The sequence below is a fragment of the Macaca nemestrina genome, chromosome 4 (genome assembly GCF_043159975.1).
Source record: "Macaca nemestrina isolate mMacNem1 chromosome 4, mMacNem.hap1, whole genome shotgun sequence".
NCBI classification, from domain to species: domain Eukaryota; kingdom Metazoa; phylum Chordata; class Mammalia; order Primates; family Cercopithecidae; genus Macaca; species Macaca nemestrina.
The window spans coordinates 103,308,717-103,331,310 of record NC_092128.1 but is presented as its reverse complement, the minus strand read 5'-3'; the positions used below and the strand labels follow the sequence as shown (position 1 = coordinate 103,331,310).

General features: G+C 36.4%; 1 protein-coding gene and 1 pseudogene across 12 annotated transcripts in view; one reads left to right on the top strand and one right to left on the bottom strand.

Moving 5' to 3' along the window:
• Window positions 1-22,594, top strand: part of LOC105475836 (probable C-mannosyltransferase DPY19L2) — a 126,047-nt gene that overhangs the window by 33,406 nt on the left and 70,047 nt on the right. For all 12 annotated transcript variants that reach the window (XR_011622282.1, XM_071095012.1, XM_071095013.1 and 9 more), the window contains 2 exons: window positions 12,920-13,040; window positions 15,783-15,876. Coding sequence is in view for 11 of the 12 variants with exons in the window: in XM_071095012.1 (XP_070951113.1) it covers window positions 12,920-13,040; window positions 15,783-15,876 (215 nt within the window). In the remaining variant the exon portion in view is untranslated. The remainder of the gene's footprint in view (window positions 1-12,919; window positions 13,041-15,782; window positions 15,877-22,594) is intronic.
• Window positions 6,128-6,466, bottom strand: LOC105475835 (protein S100-A11 pseudogene; annotated as a pseudogene).

Genomic DNA, 22,594 nt, shown 5'->3' with positions numbered 1-22,594 from the left:
GAAATGTGAAGGTGAGCAGGCTCTCTCAGGGAAGATTGGGGAAGTATTTAGAGAAAGCTTTCCTATGATGCTGGTTAGGGGACAGGAAAAGCAATCATTGCTCAGACTCTGCTTACACCCATGTTGTGAAATCTTTCCTAAGGAAAAGAAAGCCATTATCTGCAGGGAGAACGGTATCAAACCCATTGTCTGAGGACACTGGTGGGTATTCAGTGAAGCTGGTGAAAGAGAACAGGCAGGAAACAAACAAAAAAACCCCTAAATGTTAAAAAACAGTCATATTCCTTGAAGAAGGAACACTTATGAAGGGTACAGCCCCAAGTCCCAAATTCACAGTACCTGCCTAAGACTGAGGCTTAATTGGAACATCAGAAAACCTGTCACTCTTCCCCCATTACATTAACAAGCCTTTGGTAAAAATCACAGTGGAATGTGACCAAGTGAGTTTTGCAAGGCATTTTCTTTCTAGGGAGCAGCACAAAGGAAAACCCAAAACCAAGTTCAAAACAAGGTACCATTAGAGGAATTTGAAATCGCTAGTGTCCATAGCAGCAACAAACTCCAGCTTTGGTAACTATAGCAATTACAAACTTCAAATCCAGCCCACCCTAACTAGATTAACACAAATCCCTACAATAAAGACGTAACAGTAAGAAAGATGTTCTTATTTTCAAGCATAAAAATACTGACCTCTGTGCCTACTGTCTTATACAATATGTCTAACTTTCAGCAAAAATTTTGAGGCATACCTAAAGGTAAGAAAAAGCACAGTCTGAAGAGATAGAGCAGCCAGACCCAAAGAAGATACAGATACTGGAACAACTGGACAGGAGATTTAAGTAACTATGATTAATATTTTAAATACCCAAATGGAAAAGACAGATGATATGCAAGATCAGATAGATAATTTTAGCAGAGAGTTGGACACTGTAAGAATCAAAGGGAAATGCTAGAAATAAAAAAAAGAAGTAAAAAACGCCTTAGATGGGCTCATCAGCAGACACAGCACAGCAGAAGAAATAGGTCAGTAGGAATGCAAAGAGAAAAAACGTAGAGGAAGGAAACGATAGAGCATCTAAGAGCTGTGACACCATATCAAATATTCTAATATATGCATAATTAGAATCCCAGTGGGAGAGGAAAGGATGAGGAAGAATAAATATTTGAAAAAGAGAACTTTTCAAAATTAGTGACAGATACCAAACCACAGATCCAAGAAACTCAGAGAACATCAAAAAGGATAAATACCAAACAAATGCATGAATGAATAGATAAACAAACCAAACATGCGTATACAAACCTAGGGGTAAATGTAAACACATTAAAGAGTATGAGACAGAGAGTATCTCACAAAGCCTAAAATACTTATCTCATTTGGCTCTTTATAGGAAAAGCTTGCTGACCTCTTATCTAAGAGAATGAATAGGGATATAATGTGAGTTTCTTGTGCAGCACCAAGGGCTTCATTTGAGGTTGATGGTCTTGAACTGAGAACAAAACCAGCCAACAGAATTGTGTTTCTCCAGCTATACTTAGATTCCCAAGTATGAACACAGAGAAAATGGAGAGTTGGATTTAATCATGTTGGGTCAGCCCCTTGGATGTAGAAAGCCAAAAAGAACATTGCTTGTGGCCTTCCAGCAATGTCAGCAGCAGCAACAACAAAAGCGTCTTCAAATTTACAAAAGCAGTCCGTGAAGCAGTCAGGGAGCTGAGGAGACAGGGCAATCAAATAACCCAAAATAAATTAAAAAGAAAAAGCACATGCAAGGAGAACAGAAACAAGCATTTAATTACACGGGTCATGCCACTAGACACAATGGTAAGAATTCAGCTCAAATTGTTCACCAGTCAGTTGGTAAATGCCTAGTATGGGTTAGCAAGGGAATTTGCAATTGCTTACAGACATTTTTACACAGATCTTATAAGGTGCTGACAAAAGATTAGCAAGAGTGCTCAGAAATCTTCCTCCATCGTGAAGCCTGGGAGAACAGGAGCCACTTAGAGAAAGGCATGAAACCCACCCACCTGCCTCTTCCCTCTCTCTGCTATGAGTCTTAAACTCTCTTATCTTAAACTGCTGGGGGAACGGTAACAAACACTGTCCTTTTCACATTACTGGTACAAAAATAGGCCACAGATCCTGATATGGTCCCTGAGCCTTACTTTTACTAACCCCTTGATGCTTGTTTCATATCTTCTCTCTCCAGTTATCCCAAACCTCCTCTCCCCCTTTCATTCTCAGCGAATGACCTTGTTTTCTACTGTTTTCCTGTGCCCATTATGTATTTCCTAGCTGTATCCTAGGTGCCTACTTCCTGGAATATGGAGTTGATTCAGTATCATATTTGTTGAATGAATGAAACTATGCAAATTTCCTTGTGCTGCATACTCAGGAGTCAATGGATACAACCTAAGCACAACCAAAATTAGGTTTATCTGTATCCTCACCTGCATTTGGTATTGTCACTATTTTTTATTTTACTCATTCTTACACATATGTAGTGATATATCATTATGGTTTTAATTTGCATTTCCCTATTGGCTAATGATGATGTACATCTTTTTGTGCTTATTTGCCATCTGTATGCGAAACATGTCTTTATGTATTTTGCTCCATTTCTATTTGAATTGTTTGTTTTATGAATTTTGGGTCTTAGGACGTTCTTTGCATATTATAGATGCTAATTATTTTTCATATATATGGCTTGCAAATATATTTTCCCAGTCTGTAGCTTGTCTTTTCATTCTCTTAAACAGGGTCTTTTGTCAATTTTGGGGGAATTTCTGTCTAGTTCTTCTATCAACTAAGAGAACTAGGTGAAAATACTAATTCTAGTTTTTTGACAGAGGGATTCTGAAGTCTCCTAGTAAAATTATGTATTTGTACATTTCTCCTTTGACGTCTATCTCTTTTTCTTCACACATTTTGTAGCTCTATGTTTGGTGCATATGCATTTAGGATTGCAGGGTCTTCTTGCTGGATTTTTAAAAAAATAATTTAATGGTGACTTTTTCTTCCTTCTCTGATAATTTTGTTTGCTCTGAAGTGTGCTTTTTTCTGATAATGGCATTGTCACTTCTGCTTTCTTTTCATTACTGTGTGTATGATAAATTCATCATTTTCCATCCTTTCACTTTCAGCCTGACTTTATTATTACATTTGTAATGAGTTTCTTGTAGACAGTTGGGTAATTTTTTTTTTTTTTTTTTTTTTTTTTTTTTAGACGGAGTCTCGCTCTGTCGCCCAGGCTGGAGTACAGTGGCCGGATCTCAGCTCACTGCAAGCTCCGCCTCCTGGGTTCACGCCATTCTCCTGCCTCAGCCTCCCGAGTAGCTGGGACTACAGGTGCCCGCCACCTCGCCTGGCTAGTTTTTTGTATTTTTTTTTAGTAGAGAGGGGGTTTCACCGTGTTAGCCAGGATGGTCTCGATCTCCTGACCTTGTGATCCGCCCGTCTCGGCCTCCCAAAGTGCTGGGATTACAGGCTTGAGCCACCGTGCCCGGCCAGGTGGTATTTTTAAATCCAGTCTGTCAATGTATGTCTTAATTGTATATTTACCAGTTGGCCACTTATATTTAATATGGTTATTAATATGCTAGTGTTTAAGTCTGCGATTTTATTTTGTGCTTTCTATTCTTTGTTTTCAATTTCTGTTTTTTTTTTCAACCTTCTTGTGGCAGAACATTTTATTTGAACATTATTTAGAGTTATATTTTGATTTATCTATTTTTTAAATATATCACTTTACAAAGCTTTTTTAGTGGTTCTAGCAATTATATTAACACAATTTATTACAGTCTGTTGCTGCTGTTATTTTACTGTATGTTTTAATCATCAAACTTATTTTAAACTCAAGTTTTACACATATTTTATAAACTCAGGAAGAAAGTGAAAGCCTGTTTTATTTTATCCATGTTTTTTATTTCTTCCTCTTTGATGTTCCAAGATTCCTCCTTTTATCATTTCATTTCAGTTTAGGGAATTTTCTTTAGCTACACTTTTAGAATATATGTCTGTTCTAAAAGTTCTGCTGGCTGCATTTTTTGTTTTTTTTTTTTGTTTTTTGTTTTTAGTTTTTCTTAACTCAGAGAATGCAGTTTCTTTTCATTACTGAAGGATATTTTTGCTGGACATAGGATTCTGAGTTGATAGTTCCTTTCTTTCAGCATTCGGCAAGTGTTGTGCCATTTTGTTCTGGCCCTCCATAGTTTCTGATGAGAAATCCATTGTTAGTTGAATTCTTTTTCTCCTTTAGGTAAGGTTTTGTTTCTCTCTTGTTGTTTTCATTTTTTAAAATTTAGTCTTCAAAAGTGTATCAAAGTAGGATGTTCAAAGTTCAAGTGTTTTCTAAAGTATGTTGTGTTTTAGTATGGATTTGTTTAGATTTTTTCTGTTTGAGATTTGCTCAGCTCCTTGAATATTTAGGTTTGTATCTTTTGCCATATATGTGAAGTCCAGTCATTATTTCTTTTTCTTTCTTTTTTATTTATTGATGTATTTATTTATTTTGAGACAGGATCTCACTCTGTCGCCCAGGCTGGAGTGCAATGTTGCAATCTCAGCTCACTGCAACCTCTGACTCCTGGAGTCAAGGGATCTGCCTACCTCAGCCTTCTGAGATGGGCAACCACCATACCTGGCTAATTTCTTTGAATTTTCTGTAGACATGGGGTTTCACTATGTTGCTCAGGATGGTCTGAAACTCCTGGGCTCAAGCAATCATCCTGCCCTGGCCAACCAAACTGCTGGGATTACAGGCGTGAGCCACCGTGACCAGCCTCAGTAATTTCCTTGAATTCTTTTTCAGCCCTGCCTCTTTCCCGTCTCCTTCCAAGACTCCAATGATATGAATGCAGGATCCTTCGTTAAAGTTCCACAGGTCCCTAGGGCTGTTTTGTTTTTGTTTGTTTGTTTTTTTTATTCTGTTAGCATCTGTTTTTTCTCTTTTGCTGAGATTGAGTAATTTCTATTGTTCTTTCTTCTAGTTTACTGGTTATTTTCTTCTATCTCTGCCATTCTCCTCTTGTACCATCCATTAAGGTTTTTTATTTTGATTATTTTATTTCTGAGTTCTGAAACTTTTGACTTTTCTTTATGTCTTCTATTTTTCTGCTGACACTTTTTCTTCTTCCAACTTCTGTTTTAGGTTCATGGGGTACGTGTGTGTGTGTTTGCTACATAGGTGAATTGCATGCAGTGGGGGTTTGGTGTATGGAGTATTTTGTCACCCAGGTAACAAGCGTAGTACTCAATAGGCAGTTTTTCAGTCTTCACCCTCCTCCCACCCTTCACCCTCAAGTAGGCTCCAGTGTCTGTTGTTCCCTTCTTTGTGTCCGTGTGTACTCAGTGTTTAGCTCCACTTATAAGTGAGAACATGCAGTATTTAGTTTTCTGTTCCTGCATTAATTCAGTCAGCATACTGGCCTCTAGTTCCTTCCATGTTGCTGCAAAGGACATTATCTTGTTCTTTATAATGGCTGCGTAATATTCGTGGGATATACGTACCACATTTTCTTTATCCATTCCACTATTGATGGCATTTAGGTTGATTCCATGTCTTTGCTATTGTGACTAGTGCTGCAGTGAACATACATGTGCATGTGTCTTTATGGTAGGCTAATTTATATTCCTTTGGGTATATACCCAGGAATGGGATTGCTGGGTTGAATGGTAGTTCAGTTGTAAGTTCTTTGAGAAATTTCCAAACTGCTTTCCACAGTATTTGAGCTAGTTTACATTCTCACAAGCAGTGTATAAGCATCCTCTTTTCTCCACAACTTCACCAGCATCTGTTATTTTTTGACTTTTTAATAATAGCCATTCCAGCTGGGTTAGTGTGGTTTTTATTTGCATTTCTCTAATGATCAGTGATGTTGAACACTTTTTCATATGATTGATGGCCACATAAATATCTAATTTTGAGAAATTTGTGTTCATGTCCTTCACCCACTTTTTTTTTCATGTTTTAAAACAGTGACATTGTTTTATTACTATCCACAGGTGGGGCCTGCATGATGTGGTGGGTGTGCTGGGCTCAGGGGACGTGTGAGCTGTGAGGAGGAGATGATGACAGAAAGGCTGGAAAGAAAGGGGGTGGGTTTGAAGGCCAGGCCCAAGGGGTCCTCAGGTCCACTTCTGGGAAGGGATAGCCTTAAGGAAGGAGTCATGGCAAGCCACAGCTAGACCACCAATCAGATTAAGAAATTCTGGGACGTCTAACTGCCCATCACTGTTGACATCCAGTTTCTTCATGCGGTCAAGGACACTGGGGTCCTTGTGGTTCTTTGTGAAGGCAGCCAGCTCTGTATTCAGGAAGCTGAATAACTCTGTATTCATGAAGCTTAGGAACTCCATCTTGGAGAGACTGCAGTTGTAACCATCCTTTCCAGCATACTTCTGGAAAACAGCAATCAGGGACTTGATGCACCACTCAGTCTCTGTAGGACTGGAGATTTTTGCCATGTTGGAGCTGAGCGAGGCACGGGAGGCTGTGACTGGGAGTGGCACGGAGTACTCATTTTTTAATAGGGTTGTTTTTTACTTTCGATTTGTTCCTTATGGATTCTGGATATTAGACCTTTGTCAGATGAATAGTTTGCAAATATTTTCTCCCTTTCTGTAGGTTGTCTGTTTACTCTCTCGGTAGTTTCTTTTGCCATACAGAAGCTCTTTAATTAGGTTGCATTTGTCAATCTTTGTTTTGTTGCAATCACTTTTGGCATCTTCGTCATGAAATTTTTGCCAGGGTTTATGTCCAGAAAGGTATTTTCTATGTTTTCTTCTAGAGTTTTCATTGTTTTAGGTTTTGCATTTCAGTCTTTAGTTCATCTTGAATTGGTTGTTGTGTATGGGGAAAAGAAAGGATGAAGTTTCAGTCTTCTGCATATGGCTAGCATCATTATCCCAGCATCATTTGTTGAATAAGAAGTCCTTTTTCCTATTGACTTGTTTTGTCAGGTTTGTTGAAAATCAGATGGTTCTAGGTGTGTGACTGTATTTCTGGGCTCTCTATTCTTTTCCGTTGGTCTATGTGTCTGTTTTTGTGCTAGCACCATGCTGTTTTGGTTATTGTAGCCTTGAAATGTAGTTTGAAGTTGGGTAGTATGATGCCTCTGACTTTGTCCTTTTTGCTTAGGATTGCTTTGGCTATTTGAACTATTTTTTGGTTTCATATGTGTTTTATTTTATTTATTTATGTAACCTTATTTATGCTGGAGGAGTATCCATATATGTTTTAGAATAGTTTTTCTAATTATGTGAAAAATGTCATTGGTAGTTTGATAGGAATAGCATTGAATCTGTAAATTGCTTTGGTAGTATGGTCCTTTTAATATTGAGTCTTCCTATCCATGAGCATGGAATGTTTTTCCATTTGTTTTTATTGTCTCTGATTTCTTTCAGCAGTGTTTTGTAAGTCTCATTGGGAGAGATTTTTCTCCTTTCTAGTTAGCTGTATTCCTAGGTATTCTTTTATAAGTTTTTTATTACTTTTTTGTGGCTATTGTGAATGAGATTGCATTATTGATTTGGCTCCCAGCTTGGACATTGTTGGTGCATAGAAATACTACTGACTTTGGTACCTTGATTTTACATCCGGAAAGTTTGCTGAAGTTTTAAAAAGACATATCTAGGAGCTTTTAGTCAGAGACTATGTGGCTTTCTAGGTATAAAATTATATTGTTTACAAAAAAGATAGTGTGAATTCCTGTCTTCCTATATGGATTTATTTTCTTTCTTTCTCTTGATTGATCTGGCTGGGACCTCCAGTACTATGTTGAATAGGAATGGGGAGAGTGAATATCCTTTTGTTGTTCCAGTTCTCAAGGCAAATGCTTCTAGCTTTTGCCTGTTCAGTATGGTGTTGGCTATGAGTTTGTCATAGATGGCTCTTCTAATTTTGAGGTATGTTCCTTCATTGCCTACTTTGTTGAAGGTTTTTAAAATGAAAAGATGTTGAATTTTATCAAAAGTCTTTTCTGCATCTGTTTAGATAATCATGTGGGTTTTTTTTTTTTTTTTTTTTTTTAGTTCTTTTATGTGATCAATCATATTTATTGGTTTGCCTATGTTGAACCAACCTTGCATCCTAGGAATAAAGCCTACTTGATCATGGTGGATTAGCTTTTTGATATGCTGATGGATTCAGTATGCTAGTGTTTTGTTGAGGATTTTGCATCTATGTTCATCAGAGATGTTGGCCTGAAGTTTTCTTTTTTACACTGTGACTCTGCCACATTTTGGCATCAGAATGATGCTGGCCTTATAGAATGAGTAAGGGAGGAATCCCTTCTCAATTTTTTGGAATAGTTTCAGTATGATTGGTATCTGCTCTCCTTATATGTCTGGTAGAATTTGGCTGTAAAGTCATCTGTTCCAGGACTTTTTCTGGCTGGTAGGCTTTTTATTGGTGATTCAGTCTTGGAGCTTGTTATTGGTCTATTCTGGGTTTTCATTTCTTTTTGGTTCAATCTTTGGAGATTATATATTTCTAGGAATTTAGCCATTTCTTCTAGGTTTTCCTGTTTGTGTCCATAGAGTTGTTCATAATAGTGTCTTGGAGTTTTTTGCTTTTCTACGGGGTCAGTGGTAATATCTCCTTTGTCATTTCTGATTGTGTTTATTTGGGTCTTCTCTCTCTTTCTCTTTATTAGTCTAGCTAGTGGTCTATTAAACTTACTTGTTCTTTCAAAGAATCAACTCATGGTTTTGTTGATCGTTTGTATGGTGTTTTGTGTCTCAATTTCATTCAATTCATCTCTGATTTGGTTATTTCTTATCTTCTGCTAGATTTTGGGTTGGTTTGCTGTTATTTTTCTGGTTCCTCTAGGTGTGATGTTAGGTTGTTAATTTGAGATCTTTCTAACTTTTTGAAGTCGGCGTTTAGCTCTGTAAACTTTCCTCTTAACACTGCTTTAGCTGTGTTCCAGTGATCCTGGTATGTTGTATCTTTATTTTCATTAGTTTCAAAGAATTTCTTGATTTCCACCTTAATTACTTTGTTGACTCAAAAAGTCATTCAGGAACAGGTTGTTTAATTTCCATGTAATTGTGTGGTTTTGAGAGATGTTCTTAGTATTGATTTCTGGTTTTTTGCGAGATTTTCTATTTCTTTGGTAAGCTTTTCAATTTTTCCATTTGTTTTAAGCATGCTCATTAGAGTATATTTATTATTGTTGCTTTAAAATCCTTGATAATGCTAATATTTCTTTCATCTCAGTATTGGAATCTATTTATTTTCTCATTCAGTTTGAGACCTTTCTGGTTCTTGATGAGTGATTTTCACTTGAAACCTAGACATTTTGAGTATTATGAGACTGGGTTTTATTTAATCCTGCTATTTTAACTGGATACCTCTGGCATAACTCAAGCAAAGGAAGGGGAAAGGGGGGAAGGCACCATCTTGTTGCTTTCAGGATCACCTGAGGTCAGGAGTTTGAGACCAGCCTGGCCAACATGGTGAAACCCTGTCTCTACTAAAGATACAAACATTAGCCAGGCATGGTGGCGGGCACTTGTAATCCCAGCTACTTGGGAGGCTGAGGCAGGAGAATCGGCTTGAACCCAGGAGGAAGAGGTTGCAGTGAGCTGAGATCGCACCACTGCACTCCAGCCTGAGTGAAAAGAGCAAGACTCCATCTTAAAAAAAAAAAAAAAAATGCCCAGGGAAGGTAGAAGTCTAGCTTTCCCATTTGACCTTTGTTTATATGGTAGGGGTGGAACCACTTTTTTTTTTTTTTTCCCTGTGGCAATTAGTTGGAGCAGAGAGATTATCATCTAAAGGTTTTCTGTATTTCTAGGCCGCCCCTTTTCTGGTCTTTGGACTTTTTTGGTACTTTTTGTATATTTGTCTCAGTCTGTTTTGTGCTGTTTGAACAAAGTATCTGAGACTAGGTAATTTATGAAGAATAGAAATTTATATCTCACAATTCTGGAGTCTAAGAATTCTGGAGTCAAAGGAAGTCCAAGATCAAGGTGCCAGCAGTTTTGGTGTCTGGTGAAGGCTGCTCTCCGCTTCCAAGATGGTGCCTTGATGTTGCATCTTCTGAAGGAGAGGAACCCTGTGTCCTCACATGGCAGACCTGTAAGAGGTGTCCATTACCTCTTACAGGTCCCATCTCTTAATACTATCACATTGGCCATTAAGTTTCAACACCTGAATTTTGGATGGGACACATTCAAACCATAGCAGTGCCCATTGGCGTTTCTGGATTGCCAGCCTCTTTAACTCCAAATCTGAGAAAATGAGGCACAGAGAGAGCCCATGGAACTCATAACCATGTTGTTCTTTGGGTCTCAAGTCTGTCTTCTCTCTACTTTTCAGAGTCTTATTATGTTTGATTTGTATATAACTCAAAGGGTTTTCAGTTGTACTTCAAGGGAGTAATCAGGAAAAGTACATCCACTCCATCTTCCCAATGGCAAACATTTGTATTACTTAAATATTTATATATTGTATTTTCATTTTCATTCAGTTCAAATTATTTTCTAACTTGTCATGTGATTTCTTCTTTGATCCATCAGCAGTTTAAAATTGTGTTATTATGGACACAGGGAGGGGAACAACACTCACTGGGGCTTGCAGGGGAAGGGCAGGGCAGGGGAAAGCATCAGGGAAAAGAGCAAATGCATGCTGGGCTTAATACTTAGATGATGGGTCAACAGGCGCAGCAAACCACCATGGCACACATTTACCTATGTAACAAACCTGCACATCCTGCACATGTACCCTGGAACTTAAAAATAATAATAATTTTTAAAAACCTTCTAGAAACACATACACACAAATAACAAAATAAAATAAAATTGTGTTGCTTAATTTCCAGGTACTTGGAAAATTTCTCAGATTTTGATTTCTGTAATTTTAAATGTAATTTGCAATAGTAACAATTGGATAATATAGATCTGCCTAAGATTAAAGCCACAAATTTCTGCACCGACTTTCTCTGCATCCCTGCTTACTCTTTGGAGGCACTCTTCTGTTTTTATTTACTCTAGTGGCTATCTTCATAACTCTAATGTAAATGCAAAAACCCGAATGCAAAAACCTATTTCCTGTATCTTCAATTTCAGTTAATGTTGACTTTCTCTGTATATATAAAATGAGGGTTTAACTTATTACACTAGCCCCATTTCTCTCAGTGTTTGATAATTGGTATTTTTAATTTTTTGGTTATACCTGAATATTTTAATTACATGGTAAAGTTCTCTATTTCTTGTTTCATTAATTTCTAACAGTATGGTCCCAGTGACAACATTTTTTAAAATTATTCGACATGTTTATTTAATAATTAGTAAGCACAGTTTTCAATTTCTTCTCAACATTATGAAAAATGTCAAAAGTAATTATAATGTAGTTCAGTTGTTTTTAAAACTTGAGAGCATTATGAAGAACAGGACTTGTTCCCAGTCTTTTCACATCACAGAGATAAAAAATTGAGAGGATCTAGATTTACTCCAACACTACGTAGTACTGCAATGTTGAATTTTATGTTCATACTTACTGTGTTCACAGGAGATAAATTTCTCATTTACAAATAAAAATGTAAGTTTAGAACAGAATGTTTTAAAAAGGTAAAAGCATTCACTGCATACTATGTGCCAGCACTATACTTAGGACACATATGACTGTATATGTGAGCTCTTATCTCACTTCTCTTGTAGAATAGTTATTATTAAACTCATTTGAGAGATGAAGTGGTTGACAGCTGTTGAAGGATTTCTTGAGACCATAGAAACTATAACTTCTGGAGTCAGAATTTCAGTTCAGTTCTGACATCAAAGCTATGTTTTTCCTACTATATCAGGCTGCATAATAAACCTATACTTATGAGACGTGGAAAGATGTTTATGATGTTTAGTGATGTATATTACATTAACATTGATAATATGATCTCATTAGGTAGTATTGAGTAACTCTAATTTCATGTTTTAAATGCCTAGGGGGAGGACTGGAAAGATAATCACCAACATTTTTTTTTTTTTTTGAGATGGGGTTTCGGTCTTGTCACCCAGGCTGGAGTGCAGTGGTATGATCTTGGCTCACTGCAGTCTCTGCCTTCCGATTTCAAGTGATTCTCCTGCCTCAGCCTCCTGAGTAGCTGGCAGCACAGGCGCCTGCCACCATGCCCAGCTAATTTTTGTATTTTTAGTAGAGATGGAGTTTCACTATGTTGGCCAGGCTGGTCTCGAACTCCTGACCTCGTGATCCACCCACCTTGGCCTCCCAAAGTGCTGGGATTACAGGTGTGAGCCACTGCGCCTGGCCAATCACCAAAATATTAAAAATGATTAGCTCTAAGAGGTGCTTGCTTTCTCTTTTCAAATCTTTATTTGTTGACTTTTCCCCACAGTGATCTCACATTAGTTTTCTAGAATGTATAATGTTATTTTTTAAAAACCTCTGAGACATGAACATTCTGTTGGAAATTTTTTTCTTGTGTTTGTTTTCCTTTGTCTTTGAACTTTTAAAAATAGCTTGCAGATTGGAAACAACTGGTCAATTAAATCTTCTGCTTGGTTAAAATTGTAATGGGCATATTCTGTTCCAGTTTTTATAATATCTTTTATATATTTTCTGAAAAAATAAATTCAAGGATCTAAATGAAATGAATTATGAAACATTTCTATAAATCTTTGTATTTTTCTATTAATCACCATGTTTTAATTATATATTTTTATATTGACTTACAGTTACTATTATTATATTACAGAATTGGTTACCACATATGTAATATTTTTCTATATAGAAGCATAATGTATAATTTTGAAGTGACTGATTCCCAAGTGAAATGATCTAAATAAACTTGTCAGAGTTTATAATGTTTAAGGCAACCATCACAAAATGGTATTTTGGAAAGATTATTATGAAGAGAATGTATTTTCCTTCATTATCTCTTTGTTTTTATCTTTTTTAAGGTAGTCATAGCCTCCTGGTATCGCACATTCATGGGAATAATGAATTTATTTGGACTAGAAACTAAGACCTGCTGGAATGTCACCAGAATAGAACCTCTTAATGAAGTTCAAAGCTGTGAAGGCATGTTTCTTCCAAAAATGCTGTCATTTGTAAACATTCATCAACATTTAATAATAATATGATTCACTTTTAAGAATTATTGTAAAATACTGTTGTTGATTTAAAAAAATTAGAACTGACTCACCTCAATGAGTATTTTACATTTTAAAGTAGTTTTCTGAGAAGGCTGTGTGCTTACAAATTTGAGTACAAATTTTGGAATTTGAGTATTAACATATCCCATTGTCAGGCAATCTTGACTGTAAGTTAGTCTTCTGTTTCAGAATGTGAAGATACAGAAAGATGGTTTTTGGGGTAGCTTCAATATATAAATTTTGAGGATAGACTAAATAGTCAAATATCTATTTGTAATAGCTAATGTATAAATTTATTCATACATATTTAAAAATCAGATATGCAATAATAGATTGATTTAGATTTTTTTTTATATATGCTCATAGTCCATGAGTAGTATTAATAAAACTCTTCCTATTTATCTTCTACATTGGTTTCTTTGTCAAAGAACTGCTTTTGGAATCATCTAACAGCTTTCCAGGATACATAGTGGTCACTTCCATTTAAGATGTTTGCATTTCAGCACTTTTACAATTCAAGTACGGTGCTGTCCCTTGAGACTCTTGTTCAGAGCCACATATATCTCTTTTCATAACACTAACACTGTTGTTTTTTCTTTATTTCTTCAAATTCTTAAGAACATGACTTACTATATTTTATGAATAAATTTTTAGACTTGTAACTACATTCAACTCTTGGGTTATAAACTAAATCTATTTTCCTTACATTTTTTACTGATTCCCTCAGTAAAAATAGAATTGATGAGGATATTTGAGGGGCAGTTATACTTTTTTGTGTACGATGTAAAGGATTGGAGAAAATGTCTCATAAAATGAGAGACTTAGCAATGATTCAGTCAGCTAGAAGGTGTGACCCTGTCTGAGTGGTGAAAATGATCACCTAAGTATGGTGTTAGTTACATTCCCGATAAGTGATAGGTTCGTGTTTGGCACTTGGCACACCGAGATGAACCAGCTAGGCGTGGAGCCTTACCCTCATCGAGTTTATGCTGTAAGGGGGCTGTTAGCAGTTACAACTGTGATGGATATTATAAATAAGAAAATAAGGTTCCCGACATTAGGAGTAAGAGAGGGTAAGTATTTTAAGAATAGGGAATAGCATATTCAAATATCCTGAAGCAAGAGAGAACTGAGAGAAGGCTAGAATTCCTGGAAACAATGGAGAAGAAAATGATGTGAAATGGTGCTGGGAATATAAGGAGGATCAGATCATGAAAGGCGTGCACTGGCGAAGGATTCTATACTTTATCCATTGAAGAATTTTAACAGATTTTCATTTTAAAACATTATTTAGTCAATGGTATGGAAAGAATATTAGAAAAGGGACAAAAGTAGGTTCAGGGAGACCAGGCAGGAGACTTCCTCTATTCTCAGCAAGTGACTGCAGGAAAGATAATGTGGAAATGCCTGGGTGTGAGAGAGATTTTGGAAGTAGAATGGACGAGACTTGGTAATTGTTTGGTAAGAGAGGGGAAGGTGAGTGAAGAATCGTGTGAAACACAGTTGGGTTTCTAGCTTAAGTAACTGAGCTCCTTTGAATGGTAAGAAGCATTTGAACAGCAGCAGGTTTGTATTGTTATGTTTCATTGTGTATGCATTAATTTGAGGTACTTAAGACACCTCAGAGTGGGGACATGAAGTGGCTATCTGGGTATGAGAATAAGGAGAAAGTTCTGGATTAAATGTAGAGTTGGAGTCATCTGTATATAGATCATTGGAGCCATGGATGTGGAAGAATTTCTTTATGGAGAATGTGCAGATGGAGAAATAGAGGGGGCATATGACAGAGCCTAGGGTGGTCCAATATTAAAGAGTGGTACATAAAACAAGAGAAGTTACTAGAACTCACTGAAAGGAGTGATCAGAGAGGCAGGGGGAATCAGAAGGCCAGCCTTCAGACCTTGGCTCCAGCCAGTTAAAGTGAAATAACCTTTGACAAGTTGAATATCCTATGTTCTGTTTTCTCAATCATAAGAAAAGTATTTTTATACCAGCTAATATCATAAACTTGTTCTGAGAAAAATGTGGGATGATTGTAAAGTACATATTGCCACACACATGCACAATCTTCTATATGGAATATACTAAGATTCTAGCTATACATAATAATGGATCAAATGACTGGATCGTTTCGTATAGACTAAAGCTGTATCCTGAAGTCAAAACCATATCTTAACTCTTTCTACAGCCTAGCAAAAGATAAAGATAATGCAATGGTTTTTCTTTCGTATTCATTAAGTGGTTCTACAGACAGTTCCAGACACTGAACACTAGCAGCATCAGCTAAATAAATATGAATCCCCAACAAATCATTACAGTATAATAGTAATTCATTAGAGGAAAGTACAAATGCAATTATAAAAAGTATAAAGTGTAAGTGTAACTATATAATACCTCATTAAGGGTGAGCATACATATGTGTATGTGTATATATATACACACACATATATATATACACACACACGCATATATATGTGTCTGCATACACACACACACACACACACACAAACTCTTATAAGGGTAAAGAATTAAAACACAGCAGCAATCTGGAAAGCAAATGCTTTCAGCAAATTCATGAGCTCTTGATTGCAAAGCACTGAGATAATTATGCTCAATTGCTTTAGAATCATATATTCATTAAACACTGATTATCTGTATCTTTTCAAAGGATTGGGAGATCCTGCTTGCTTTTATGTTGGTGTAATCTTTATTTTAAATGGACTAATGATGGGATTGTTCTTCATGTATGGAGCATACCTGAGGTAAGACTACTACTGAATTAAGAGACCTTCCAGTGGGCTTATACAGACTGGCTGATATTTGTTGATTAAATGAAAAGGAAAATTAACGAGATTAGATTCATATCAGGAAAGTTTGTGGATTTGTTTGATTTTTTTCAGAAGCTTAACCAATATCATGTAACCAGAAACTGGAGATGTCACTAAAACTCTATCTCAAAGGCATCCCTTTTATCCTGTAAGGATTTTTTTTAACTAATTAAGATTTCCTAACAAAGGCTTTAATGGAATATCTCCTAGTTCATGTGTAAAATTAATAAATTATTGGAGGAGATCTTTGGTTAGCAGTAATAGCAGCTTATTTCTTTTTTTAATTTTATTTATTTATTTTTATTATACTTTAAGTTCTAGGGTACATGTGCACAACGTGCAGGTTTGTTACATATGTATACATGTGCCATGTTGGTGTGCTGCACCCATCAACTCATCAGCACCCATCAACTCGTCATTTACATCAGTTATAACTCCCAATGCCATCCCTCCCCCCTCCCCCCTCCCCATAATAGGCCCCGGTGTGTGATGTTCCCTTTCCCATGTCCAAGTGATCTCATTGTTCAATTCCCACCTATGAGTGAGAACATGCAGTGTTTGGTTTTCTGTTTGCTGAGAATGATGGCTTCCAGCTGCATCCATGTCCCTACAAAGGACACGAACTCATCCTTTTTTATGGCTGCCTAGTATTCCATGGTGTATATGTGCCACATTTTCTTAGTCCAGTCTGTCACTGATGGACATTTGTTTGATCCCAAGTCTTTGCTATTGTGAATAGTGCCGCAATAAACATACGTGTGCGTGTGTCTTTATAGCAGCATGATTTATAATCCTTTGGGTATATACCCAGTAATGCAATGGCTGGGTCATATGGTATTTCTAATTCTAGATCCTTGAGGAATTGCCATACTGTTTTCCGTAATGGTTGAACTAGTTTACAATCCCACCAACAGTGTAAAAGTGTTCCTATTTCTCCACATCCTCTCCAGCACCTGTTGTTTCCTGACTTTTTAATGATTGCCATTCTAACTGGTGTGAGATGGTATCTCATTGTGGTTTTGATTTGCATTTCTCTGATGGCCAGTGATGATGAGCATTTTTTCATGTGTCTGTTGGCTGTATGAATGTCTTCTTTTGAGAAATGTCTGTTCATATCCTTTGCTCACTTTTTGATGGGGTTGTTTGTTTTTTTCTTGTAAATTTGTTTGAGTTCTTTGTAGGTTCTGGATATTAGCCCTTTGTCAGATGAGTAGATTGCAAAAATTTTCTCCCATTCTGTAGGTTGCCTGTTCATTCTGATGGTAGTTTCTTTTGCTGTGCAGAAGCTCTTTAGTTTAATTAGATCCCATTTGTCAATTTTGGCTTTTGTTGCCGTTGCTTTCGATGTTTTAGACATGAAGTCCTTACCCATGCCTATGTCCTGAATGGTATTACCTAGGTATTCTTCTAGGGTTTTTATGGTATTAGGTCTAACATTTAAGTTTCTAATCCATCTTGAATTAATTTTTGTATAAGGAGTAAGGAAAGGATCCAGTTTCAGCTTTCTGCTTATGGCTAGCCAATTTTCCCAGCACCATTTATTAAATAGGGAATCCTTTCCCCATTTCTTGTTTTTCTCAGGTTTGTCAAAGATCAGATGACTGTAGATGTGTGGTATTATTTCTGAGGGCTCTATTCTGTTCCATTGGTCTATATCTCTGTTTTGGTACCAGTACTATGCTGTTTTGGTTACTGTAGCCTTGTAGTATAGTTTGAAGTCAGGTAGCATGATGCCTCCAGCTTTGTTCTTTTGACTTAGGATTGTGTTGGCAATGCGGGCTCTTTTTTGGTTCCATATAAACTTTAAAGCAGTTTTTTCCAATTCTGTGAAGAAAGTCATTGGTAGCTTGATGGGGATGGCATTGAATCTATAAATTACCTTGGGCAGTATGGCCATTTTCACGATATTGATTCTTCCTCTCCATAAGCATAGTATGTTCTTCCATTTGTTTGTGTCCTCTTTTATTTCACTGAGCAGTGGTTTGTAGTTCTCCTTGAAGAGGTCCTTTACATCCCTTGTAAGTTGGATTCCTAGTATTTTATTCTCTTTGAAGCAATTGTGAATGGAAGTTCATTCATGATTTGGCTCTCTGTCTGTTACTGGTGTATAAGAATGCTTGTGATTTTTGCACATTAATTTTGTATCCTGAGACTTTACTGAAGTTGCTTATCAGCTTAAGGAGATTTTGGGCTGAGATGATGGGGTTTTCTAAATATACAATCATGTCATCTGCAAAGAGGGACAATTTGACTTCTTCTTTTCCTAACTGAAAACCCCTTATTTCTTTCCCTTGCCTGATTGCCCTAGCCAGAACTTCCAACACTATGTTGAATAGGAGTGGTGAGAGAGGGCATCCCTGTCTTGTGGCAGTTTTCAAAGGGAATGCTTCCAGTTTTTGCCCATTCAGTATGATATTGGCTGTGGGTTTGTCATAAATAGTTCTTACTATTTTGAGATACGTTCCATCAATACCGAATTTATCGAGAGTTTTTAGCATGAAGGGCTGTTGAATTTTGTCAAAGGCCTTTTCTGCACTATTGAGATAATCATGTGGTTTTTGTCTTTGGTTCTGTTTATATGCTGGATTACGTTTATTGATTTGCGTATGTTGAACCCGCCTTGCATCCCAGGGATGAAGCCCACTTGATCATGGTGGATAAGCTTTTTGATGTGCTGCTGGATTCGGTTTGCCAGTATTTTATTGAGGATTTTTGCATTGATGTTCATCAGGGATATTGGTCTAAAATTCTCTTTTTTCGTTGTATCTCTGCCAGGTTTTGGTATCAGGATGATGTTGGCCTCGTAAAATGAGTTAGGGAGGATTCCCTCTTTTTCTATTGATTGGAATAGTTTCAGAAGGAATGGTACCAGCTCCTCTTTGTACCTCTGGTAGAATTCGGCTGTGAATCCATCTGGTCCTGGACTTTTTTTTGGTTGGTAGGCTATTAATTATTGCCTCAATTTCAGAGCCTGCTATTGGTCTATTCCAGGATTCAGCTTCTTCTGGTTTAGTCTTGGGAGAGTGTAAGTGTCCAGGAAATTATCCATTTCTTCTAGGTTTTCTAGTTTATTTACATAGAGGTGTTTATAGTATTCTCTGATGGTAGTTTGTATTTCTGTGGGGTCGGTGGTGATATTCCCTTTATCATTTTTTATTGCGTCTATTGATTCTTCTCTCTTTTCTTCTTTATTAGTCTTGCTAGCAGTCTATCAATTTTGTTGATCTTTTCAAACAACCAGCTCCTGGATTCACTGATTTTTTGGAGGGTTTTTTGTGTCTATCTCCTTCAGTTCTGCTCTGATCTTAGTTATTTCTTGCCTTCTGCTAGCTTTCGAATGTGTTTGCTCTTGCTTCTCTAGTTCTTTTAATTGTGATGTTAGGGTGTCAATTTTAGATCTTTCCAGCCTTCTCTTGTCGGCATTTAGTGCTATAAATTTCCCTCTACACACAATAGCAGCTTATTTCTAATTGTATTCTCTAAGGATGAAATTAAGAAAGCAGTAGGAACAACTGTGTATCACATGTGGTGGGCACTTACATCTGCTAGCCTGTCTTATCTTGATAAGAGTACCACGGGAAGCAGCAGTGAGACCTGTCTCAGGTGATAAGTTGAAATTAATTTCAACGGTCATGTGTTTTGCTCCCACACTTAATTGCTCCCTGAGAGAGCTATATCAGCTAGTTTCTGTCAATGAAAACTAAGGTGAAGCAGTTTTGGTTACATCTAGAAAGGTATCTGCCTTTCTCACAAAAAGACAGACTTAGCTGCCCCTTCTCTGTTTCTTCCTGCTTTTATTACACTAGGATGTCATGCCCAGAGCTGCAGCACTCATCTTGTGACCATAATGGAAAGGCATAAAAATAGGAGATTTATCTGGCCTACCATCCTTCTGCTACTGAACCAATGCCAACAGATACTTATCTTTCATTTTCTTGTTGAATGATATAATAAACCACATCCATATTGTGTGAGCCACTTTTGTTAGGTTTTCTGTTTCTTTCAGTGGAACATATTCCTAGCTGAATCATCAGATTTCTTTACAATGTTATTCTTGTTGTGCAAAACATTTAAAATTAAAATTAATTAATAGCTTTACTCTTTCAACAAATATTTGTTAAGTTTTAACAGGGCTTTTGTCGATATAGAGATTAGTAAATATACATACTCTTTGTTTTAGGAAGTTTTCAGCATAAAAAAGACTAGCATAGAATCAATGAAAACTAGTGACATAGTCAGTGTTGTACCAGGGATACTATCCAGCACAGTACATAAAAAGAAAAGTAGTAATAAGTATAAGCATTGGAAAACTTGAAAAAAAAAAAAAGAAATAAGTGTTTTTAAAAGTCGATTACGTCGTATATCTAGAAAAATTTTTAAAGTTTATGGATAAGTATTTGCAATAATAAGAAAATTTACAATGTTACTAGATGTAAACATTAATATTAAAATTCAAAATGATAAATTTTATACTTTAGCATCAAATAGAAAATGAAATTTTAAAAGGATGCTATTTAGAATAGCATTAAAAGCATGACATTCCTCAGAATAAATCCAACAAAAGATATATATGACAGCTATGGGAAAATTATTAAAGCATTCCTAAGATATGTCTAGGAAAATCTGAGTGGAGAGATATTCCACATTCATTGATTGAAGACTTGATGTTAAAAAGATTTATAGATTCAATGCTCTACCAGTCAGAATTCCAACATATTTTTTGTTGACTTTGATGAGCTGATTTAAAAGTTATTCAGAAATGCAAAGAGCCAAATACAGTCTAGGTATTCTTGAAAAAGAAGGATTTGCACTATCAATTGTTGCTATATTATAAAGCTAATGTAAAAAGACACTATGATATTGGCACAGGAATAGACAAATAGATAACTGAAATAGAGTACAGCCCAGAAGCAGAAATGTACATTTAAAGGCATTCGATATATGGAAGAGTGAGTATCGCAGATTGGTGGGTAAGGAGGACAGGCATTTTAATAAATAGTGCTGGAATAATTGGGAGATCATATGGAACAAGGAGAAATTGGAACTATATAAATAATAAATCCAAGCTGGATTAAACACTCAAATATGAAAGACAAATTTATGAAGTGTTCAGCATATAATATAGAAAAAGTCACTTGGAATAAGAAATGATTTCTTAAACAAGATACAAAAATCCAGCCATGAAGAAAAACTGATAAATTGGATGGAAAGAACTTCAGTTCCTCAAAAGAACAATAGGATGAAAAAAAAAAAAACCTCCAAGTGAGTGAAGATATTTACAAAGTATATACCCCACCTACTATCCAGAAATTCCATTAATTAACTTGATAAATATTTATTGAAAGCCTGTTGTGACTTGGAGCACTGTTCTGGGTGCTTGGAATACAGAACAGAAATCTCTGTCCCTGTGAAGTTTATATTAGAGTGGGAAGATAAAGACAAAAAAGAAAGACAACCTGATAGAAAAATGGACAAAATGTTTATGAACTGATATTTCCCAGAAGAACACCAAATGGTCAATAAACATATGTAAAGTTGACCACCATCATTAGTCATGAAGAAAATACACATTCAAACCACAGTGAAATGCCAACTCACATCTAATAGATTGATAAAGGAGCTTTCATCCACCACAGGTGGACACATAAATTGGTACAACTATTTTGCTGAACAGTGTACATTATCTGGTAAAGTTGAAGGTATAGATACCTTGTAACTCAGCAATTCTAATTTAAAGTATATATTCCCAAAAAAAGTCTTGCACATGTGGACTAGGAAGTACATACAATAATATAGTAGCATCATTTGCAAAAGCTTCAAACTGGAAACAACCCAAATATCCATTAACAGAGAAATGACTACATTTTGGTTTATTAACATGGTGGAACAGTATACAATAATGAGAATGAATGAACTATACGGCTACACACAACATGGTTGATTCTTACAGATATAATTTTGAATGAGTGAATCCAGGTACAAAATTTTTAAAAATACTGCATTCTTCCATTTGTATGTTGTTTAAAAACAGATTAAAGTAAATCATAATTTGATATGTATATAGAAAGAGTTATGTTGATAATCTCAAAAATCAGGTCAGTAGCTGATTCTTATCTTGGAGGCTGGCAAGTGGAGACTCAGTATATTCTCTATTTCAGTTAATTATATGGTGACTACATGGACGTTCCCTTTACAGTAATTCTATAAGCTAGAAATTTTACACACTTTTCTATATGCCATATAGAAAAATACAAGCTCATTAAAGTATTTTGAGGGAAAAGGATTGCTTTGAGATTGTTTGGGCAGGTTTAAAAATGTTCTATTTTTTAAAAAAAGTTCTATTTTTGGGCTGGGCACAGTGGCTCATGCCTGTAATCCCAGCACTTTGGGAGACCGAGGCGGGCGGATCATGAGGTCAGGAGATGGAGACCATCCTGGCTAACATGGTGAAACCCCGTCTCTACTAAAAATACAAAACAGTTAGCCAGGTGTGGTGGCAGATGCCTATAGTCCCAGCTACTCGGGAGGCTGAGGCAGAAGAATTGGCTTGAACCGGAGAGGCAGAGGTTGCAGTGAGCTGAGATCGCACCCCTGCACTCTAGCCTGGGTGACAGAGCTAGACTCCTTCTCAAACAAACAAACAAGCAAAAAA